The 7,635-nt window shown below is 62.4% G+C and overlaps 1 protein-coding gene across 2 annotated transcripts; it reads left to right on the top strand.

Moving 5' to 3' along the window:
- Nucleotides 1-642: 642 nt before the first annotated feature.
- On the top strand, nucleotides 643-7,326 carry MBD3 (methyl-CpG binding domain protein 3). 2 transcript variants are annotated; one of them, XM_012645448.1, is made up of 7 exons: nucleotides 643-774; nucleotides 1,105-1,264; nucleotides 1,476-1,613; nucleotides 2,162-2,252; nucleotides 2,729-2,906; nucleotides 5,318-5,518; nucleotides 5,803-7,326. In XM_012645448.1, the coding sequence occupies exons 2-6, from the start codon at nucleotides 1,163-1,165 to the stop codon at nucleotides 5,511-5,513; spliced, it is 705 nt and encodes a 234-aa protein (XP_012500902.1). In that variant the 5' UTR covers nucleotides 643-774; nucleotides 1,105-1,162; the 3' UTR covers nucleotides 5,514-5,518; nucleotides 5,803-7,326. The 2 variants fall into 2 exon arrangements, with proteins under 2 accessions (XP_012500902.1, XP_012500901.1); XM_012645447.1 differs by having other exon boundaries at nucleotides 720-778.
- Nucleotides 7,327-7,635: the final 309 nt, after the last annotated feature.

Here is a 7,635-nt window from a genome sequence, read left to right as displayed (position 1 = left end):
CTCTGTGGATCTGCCTGTTCTGGACATTTCATATAAATGGAGTCACACGCTGTGTGTCCTGTGTCTGGCATCTCTCACGGAGCACGACGTCCTCAAGGTCCATCCACGAGGTGGCCTGTGTCAGAGCCTCGTCCCTTTTCGTGGCTGAGTAATTTTCCACATGTGGGTGGACCGTGTTATGTGTGTCTGGGCATTTGGGCTGTTTCCACCTTTCAGCTGTTGTGACAGTAGTGCTGGGAACATTCAGGTAGCAGTTACTGTGTGTGAAGTTACCGTGTGGACGCATGTTTTCGTTTCTCTCGGGTAGATACCAAGGAGTGCAATGGCTGGGTCGTAGGAAACTTTTCACTGTTGAAGGAGCTGCCAGACCGTTTTTCAAAACCGCTGCTCCCTTTCACAACCCACCTACCGTGGTGACAATGTGCGGGTCGGGTGTAGTCATGTTGCGGTATGACACTCAGCACACAGGGCAGCCCTACAGATTGGTGTCCGTGTTTCCCAGAGAGCGCTGAGGGCAGAGCTTTGCGTGCCGCTTTCACCCAGATCCCTTTCCATGCCCGAGCCAGGGCACCCCCCGGCAGCTTTTCAGGGTCCTGGCCCCGAATCTTTGCGCCAGACCCCTTTACACCTTCCCTGAGGTGAGGAGGCTGCCTTCAGGGCTGTCCCTCCAATACCTGCTCCCCTTGGGGTCTTCTCTCAAGAGCACAAGCTAATTCTGTTTTTGGAATGTTCTGGACACGTGAGCCAGCCTCCCCGGCCGGGACCCACAATCCTGTAGGTAAAGGCGTGAGTCCCACGCTGGCTTCGGGCTGGGGTCCAGGTCCAGGTGGGGCATCCATGGTGGGGGTCCAGGGCTGCAGTCCATGGCTGGGTTGGGGTTGGGGTCGTGGTTGGGGTCCAGGGTCGGGTCAGGGATTCGGGACCGGGGTCTGGGCCGGGTTGGGGACCCAGGGGTAGGGGCTGGGGTCAAGCCGGGGGTTCAGGGCTGCGGTCCAGGGCTGCGGTCCAGATCCAGGTTGGAGGTACGCGGTCGGATGGGGGGGCCGGGGGCCGGGCGGGTGGTGGTCCTGGTCCGGCCGGCCCACCGCCGCCTTGCCGCCGCAGCCCAAGCGGGAAGAAGTTCCGCAGCAAGCCGCAGCTGGCGCGCTACCTGGGCGGCTCCATGGACCTGAGTACCTTCGACTTCCGCACGGGCAAGATGCTCATGAGCAAGATGAATAAGAGCCGCCAGCGCGTGCGCTATGACTCGTCCAACCAGGTCAAGGTGAGTCGCGTCCCCCTCGCGCTGTGTGACGTCATGACGCCGGCGGTGACGTGGTGTCGCCGGCGGCGGGGGTGGAGGGCAGAGGTCCGGCATGGCGCGGACGTGGGCCCTGGAGCCGGAGGGGCCGAGCGCGCGGCTGTGGCAGCGCGGGGGCCGTGGGGACGCGGGGGGCCCGGCCCCGGCCTCGGCCTGCAGCGCCTGGTCCCCGCAGGGCAAGCCCGACCTGAACACGGCGCTGCCCGTGCGGCAGACGGCGTCCATCTTCAAGCAGCCGGTGACCAAGATCACCAACCACCCCAGCAACAAGGTGAAGAGCGACCCGCAGAAGGCGGTGGACCAGCCGCGGCAGGTGAGCGCGGGCATGTGGGTCCCCTGCCTGCCACGTGGGCCGTGTTGTCGCCAGCCCTGCGGGTGGGGGCTTGGAAAGCGGCCACGGGTTCGTCCCTCGGTGTGGCCAGGATGTCCGGCGCTGCATGGGTGCTCGGGTCCCCACAGACAGCGTCCTAGTGCTTGCTGTGACCTGCACGTGTCCTCCTGCATACTTTAAGGCGTCTCTAGATTGATCGTAATATCTAACGCAATGTAAATAATCGTGATACCGTTTTGACTTTTTGCATCATTTTCTATTCGTGTATTGTTATTTGGGTTTTTTTCCCCCCAAATATTTCACATCTGTGGTTGGTTGAATCTGTGGACGTGGAACCGGCAGGAGGGCCAACTATACATATGTGGTTTTATAACCTGCTTTTGAAAAAACCGAGCACCATTCGTGTTTTCCACTGTCGTTTACACACGTTGGGGACACGGGTGGGGCGGGCCCTGAGTGGGAAATGGGAGGGGGTGGGGGTGGCTCAGCCAGGGCCAGCACCCTGGAGGCTCCCGTCTGTGTGCTTGCAGCTCTTCTGGGAGAAGAAACTGAGTGGCCTGAACGCCTTCGACATCGCCGAGGAGCTGGTCAAGACGATGGACCTCCCCAAGGGCCTGCAAGGTGACTGGAGGAGTGTCGAAGCTGTGCGCCCCAAGGGCAGGGCCGCCGGAGCTGGCGGGGGAGGCTCTCAGGCCAGGCCCTTCTTGCTTGACCTTGGAGACCCTGTGGGTATTGGACTTTGGGGCTTCCAGGTGCAGCCCAGGCGTTGGGGGGGTGGTTTGGCCTGCAGGATGCAGGGCTCTACCTTGGGGATCCTAAAAAGACGAGCAAGGATGTTTTGCTCCCACACCCTGGGACACGCGCACGGTGCACACACAGTGCAGAGCCTGTGTTAAGTAAGGACACGGGCAGGGGTGGGGGGAGTCGGGACACTAAACCTGAGGCTGAAGGGAGAGGGAGAAGCCCTGTTCTTGGGGCATGTCCTGAGGCCTGGACCAGCCTCTGGGGGGCGGGTGGCCAGCGGGGGCCTCTTTCTGGGTCACAGCTGCCCGTGGTGACCCTGCCGCCTGGGGCTGTCTCTCCTGCTGCCCTGGTAGGGGTGGGGCCTGGCTGCACAGACGAGACCCTGCTGTCGGCCATTGCCAGCGCCCTGCACACCAGCACCATGCCCATCACTGGGCAGCTCTCGGCCGCCGTGGAGAAGAACCCCGGTGTGTGGCTCAACACGACACAGCCCCTGTGCAAGGCCTTCATGGTGACCGACGAGGACATCAGGTAGGTAGCCAGCCTGGCCTTCCCCTCCGCTCCCCGTCCCTCTGCCCTGTCTCTCGGGGTCATGGTAGAGCGTCCCTGGGTGACTCTGAGCACTGGCTACAAGGGAACCTCCTGTTAAAGCGGCAGCTTGAACTTGTTCACCCAAGTTTTAGGTTCAGGACAGGCCAGTCAGGCACCCCTTGAAGGATGTTCTTGAAAAGGAAACGTGCTTTCTGCCTGTGTTGGCTGGTGTGCGGGGGTGGGCCGCCCAGGCCTCCTGTCCTCAGGGGCATGTGATTCTGGAGGTTCCCGCATGGGAGTGGGGGGGCTTTCCCGGCAGAAGTGGCAGCGTGTGTAGCACTCAGAGTGGCAGGGCCTGTGGCCGCTGCGGCAGTGGGAAATAGTGGAGCTGGCGAGAGCTGAGGCTGGGTGCCGGGTCCCCAGGGGCTCTGGATGCTGGGGCTCAGGGTTTAGGCCGCAGCCGTGGGCAAAGGACCCTTGGGAGCGGTTTCAGGGCAGAACCAGGGTCCAGTGCACAGGGTGATGCCACGGCCAGCGGGGCGCGTGTACTGGGACCGTCTGCAAAGGCCTCCTGGTGCAGAGGGGTCACCTCACACTGTTGTGCACATGCAGGAAGCATCTAGAAGTGCCAGGAGAAAACACATCTCTTAGCTCTATTTGCGAGTGCACGTCTTAGGTCAAAGGAGGGAAGGGACCTCTGTAGGGGTCCGGAACAGAGGGGACCTCACACTCTGAGCAGTCACTCACTCCTGGGTGGGTAGAAAGGGGGCTCAGGCTGCGTGGGCTTCCTGCTCAGCGGCTAGGGGTCTCAAAGCCACGTGGCAGGACAGCGGAGACCCTGCGCCCCGTGCAGGGTGAGGAGATGGCACGCAGACACCAGCACCCCTGGCAGATGGGACACGGGGCTCCCGCAGGCTCCTTGCTGGTGGCCACGCCGGGTGCCGACGGGCAGGGGCAGTCCCCCAGCCGTGGTGTTAGAATCAGTGTGTACTGTGCACAAGGTCTAGGAACGCCCTACGGTGAGGAAAGGTGTGACATGTAGAAGGGAAAACAGAAGAAAAGCGTAAGACTGTCAGGAAACACTAGACAGATGTTTAAAAGCTCTGTGGATCGTCTAGAAGTAGAAAAAGCCATTGAAGTGAAGAACTCAGCTGTGGGTTAAGCAGCAGATTTGGTCCTAGAGACAGGGGAGCGAGTTAGCCGGGATGTGCCTCTGGGGACGGGAGGGGCAGGACCGGCACAGGGTCCGCAGGAGCAGCGTGAGAGGCAGGGGAGACCGGGAGAGGGTCTTGGAGCAGCCAGAGAGGGACGCCGGCTGCCTTTGCGGAGCTGGCGCAGCGCCAGGAGCCGTGAGGCAGTGGGCGGAGTTGTGTTCCCGGAATTCGCCGAGCTCGCTGTCAGGAAGTTAGAAGTGACCCTCTGGTCGGACAGCTGGATTGAACACACGGGTGTCCTTTTTCTTTTCCAACCCCCCTAAGCCAGGAGTGGGGTGCCCTGCAGCCTCCGGGCCACATGTGACCTTCCGGATCCCTGGGTGCAGCCTTTTGACTGAATCTGAGTTTTGCAGAACAAACCCTTTTAGTAAGTGATAATAAAAGAAAGCACACACCAGTGCCACAGGATGGAGGCAGAGGCCGGAGCGGACAGGTGACTCAGGCCCAGAGGGTGGCGCATAGCCGGTGAGGTTGTAACTGGTTTTGAAGAAGCTCTCCTGAGTGCCTGCAGGGTTGGTGGCAGAGGCCAGGGGCTCTCGCGCCTGAGCCCAGGGAGACCGGGCCAGGCAGAGGTGGCCAGTGCCAGGGTCTGGGGAGTCCCTCAGGCCCTGGCAGGGCGGAAGTTGTGCAACCTGGAATGTCGCAGCCCGGATTGCAGAACGGGGGATGGACACAGAAAGAAACACACAGACACACACAAGGACATACAAGACTGCAGTAGATAATTCTACCAGTCGCTTTATTATATACTTTTTCTATGTCCGGCAGCTACTTCCTGGTACGTGACTACTTTAGGCGTCTTGAGGAAACACATTTTCATTCCTCCCAGACGATTGCTTAAGGGAAGCAGACGTTTGCATCTTAACTTCTTGTATCTTAACTTCTTTACCTCATTACCGTATGCAGGACAATGAGATGCCTTGGCTTGTTTGCAAGACCCCAGGCGCTTGGTTATCTATCATAAAGCTTCTGTCATGAGGAATAGTTCTGTTTGTCCAACAGGCCGTGTGTGGACCTGTTGACCTCTGGCTCCAAGGAGAGCACACCCAGTTTCGCTGACTCTGGGCTTAAGCCAATTTTGCCCAGGGACGGCCCCTACACGGAACATTGACTGAGAGGGGCAGGAGGCAGGCAGGGGCTGTCCTGGGGGTGCCCCGGGTCCTCCCCTTCCCCAGCAAGCCCGGCCTGTGTCCCCAGGAAGCAGGAGGAGCTGGTGCAGCAGGTGCGGAAGCGGCTGGAGGAGGCCCTGATGGCCGACATGCTGGCGCACGTGGAGGAGCTGGCCCGCGATGGCGAGGCGCCGCTGGACAAGGCCTGCGGGGACGAGGATGAGGAGGAGGAAGAGGAGGAGGAGGAGGAGCCCGACCAGGACCAGGAGATGGAGCACATCTAGGGCAGGTGCCGCTCGGGCCCACGGTGGGGGAGGGAGCTCCGGGCCAAGCCTGTGGCTGGAACAGGTCCCAGGCGGCAGCGTGCAGGTGGGCAGTGACTGCGGGCAGGTGGGGGCTGGGGCCACAGTGTTGGGGTCACTGGAAATGGAGCCCCTTTGCCTGGGGGGCCCCTGAGCTGAGGGGCCGTGTCCCCACAAGCCTGAGGGCTGTGCTGGGTGGTGTCTCCCTGGGAGAGTCTGGGCACCCTGTCCCCATCGGTCCCTAGTGGTGTCCCTTCCTGTCATCTTCTAGATGCCCCGCCAAGAACTCCACATTGCGGGGACACACGCCGAGAGCCGCCTGCAGACTTGGCCCTTGGCTGTGCTTGGGACCAGGCTCAGGAGCCAGGCCTGGCCGGGGAGGAAGGCTGCCCCTGCCCGCTCCATCCTCCCTGTCCTGGGCCTTGGGCACGGCTGGGGACAGCCCCCCACCCAACGGACCCTCCACGCCTTCCCTGGGAAGGGCCTGCATTCCGGAAGTGCCGGTCGCTCCTGGGCCCTGCGTGGCAGGAGGCCCCTCCTGGGTCATCGCAGCCTCGTGGTGCCAGGGCCCAGACCAGCCCGGTCCCTGTGGCTGCCGCCCCAGCCCCTGGAGACAGAAGAGCCACCTGCAGGTGCCCGCCTGGGCCGCACCCAGGGACTGGGAGCACCTGTGAGGATTCTTCGGTTGCCACATCTCTACGAGGCTGGAGAAATACTTCTGGAACCGGTCGCCTCCCCATGCAGCGCGTGGGACGACGATCTGAACCTCTGCCCTCCCTCTGCACGGCCACCCAGCGGGGCAGAGCCACCACAGGGCACGCCCAGGAGGTCCCGTCCCTTCAATAAACCCATGATACACACGAGGGTGGACGTTCCCAGCTGTGTGAGCTTTCGTACGGGCTGCACTTGGACGTGAACTCTGGCCTTGGCTTCTGAAAACCAGACTGTCTCCCGCTGCTGCGCCCCGGTCTGAGGTTCAGGCCCTGACGGGAGCCCCCTGGCGCCTGAAACCACCTTAAAGAGGGCTCAGGCACCGACGTGCCAGGCCGGGGCTCCAGGCAGCTCTGCTGTCGCCAACTCCTGTGCCTCAGTTTCCCCATCTGTAGAGCGGGGACAGGTGCCTGGCTTTCGGGGCAGAGCGGGTGCTCTCAGTAAATGGTACAGGGCAGAGCCTTTGGCACCAAGGTCATCCTAATGACGTGTCACTCAGACACCCCTGCCCCCAGCCTGGGGGCTGCTTCCTCAACCACCGACCCTGCCCTGCGGGGACTCTGTGCCAGCGGCCTGTCATCTCCGGGCCTCATCCCTCCTCCTGTGTCTGCTCTGCCCCGCGTGGACAGGCGGGGGGTGGGCATCGTGGGCCGAGCCCTGGCTGGATGCCGGGTGGGTTGGCGCTGACCTCTGATGAGGTCACTGGGGGCCCAGGCATCCCCTGGCCCTCCATGGATGCTGACCCAGTAGGCGCTGACGGCTTTCCTTTCCTTCTGTGTCAAGTCAAAGCACAATTCTCAGAGGACGGCGGCCACCGGAGCTGTGGGTGGGCGCGGCCCTGCGTGGGCTCCGTGTCCTCCATGTCCTGGGCCTGGGAGGGCTCAGCCTCCTGCCTGCCGAGGCAGCTGAGGGCAGCTCTGGTCGGGGACGCTGTCAGTTCCCCATGGCAATGGTTTGGGGTCCCCAGCTGTGACCCTTTGCCTGGCCCACGGTCCCCAGGTGCTGTCCGTAGAATGGCCTCGGCCTGTGCCCTGCCTGAGGGAGGAGGGACGGGGGGCAGCGGGTGTCCTGTATCCATGGCGGAATAAAGCCACTCAGGTGGGACGTGTCGGAGCCTCGGTTAACCCTGAGGACCCGGACATGCCGGGAGCGCTGAGTGGCCCCAGCGCGAGTTCTCTAGACTTCAGCCGGTGCCGGTTTTGTCAGCGGTGATGGGGGTGGGTGCACCTCATTTTGGGAAGGACCCGGGGCAGCACCCGGGCCCAGGTCGTAGGTCGTGGTCCTGCTGCCCAGAGGGAGGACAGATGATCTTGAGGTCAGAGCCCCCCACCTGTTACCCCAAGGGAGATGAGGCAGGAGGGGCCTTCCAGGGAGAACAAGGTTAGCCCTAGGG

The sequence above is a fragment of the Propithecus coquereli genome, unplaced genomic scaffold (assembly GCF_000956105.1).
Source record: "Propithecus coquereli isolate 6110/MARCELLA unplaced genomic scaffold, Pcoq_1.0 Scaffold232, whole genome shotgun sequence".
Lineage (NCBI taxonomy): Eukaryota > Metazoa > Chordata > Mammalia > Primates > Indriidae > Propithecus > Propithecus coquereli.
This window is presented reverse-complemented; position numbering and strand designations above follow the sequence as displayed.

Bases quoted from the DNA above. Each gene is read 5' to 3' on its own strand.
- MBD3 (XM_012645448.1), top strand. From the start codon at position 1,163: ATGGACCTGAGTACCTTCGACTTCCGCACGGGCAAGATGCTCATGAGC. The intron at 1,265-1,475 runs GTGAGTCGCGTC...TGGTCCCCGCAG, and splicing joins ACTCGTCCAACCAGGTCAAG to GGCAAGCCCGACCTGAACAC. The intron at 2,907-5,317 runs GTAGGTAGCCAG...CTGTGTCCCCAG, and splicing joins GTGACCGACGAGGACATCAG to GAAGCAGGAGGAGCTGGTGC.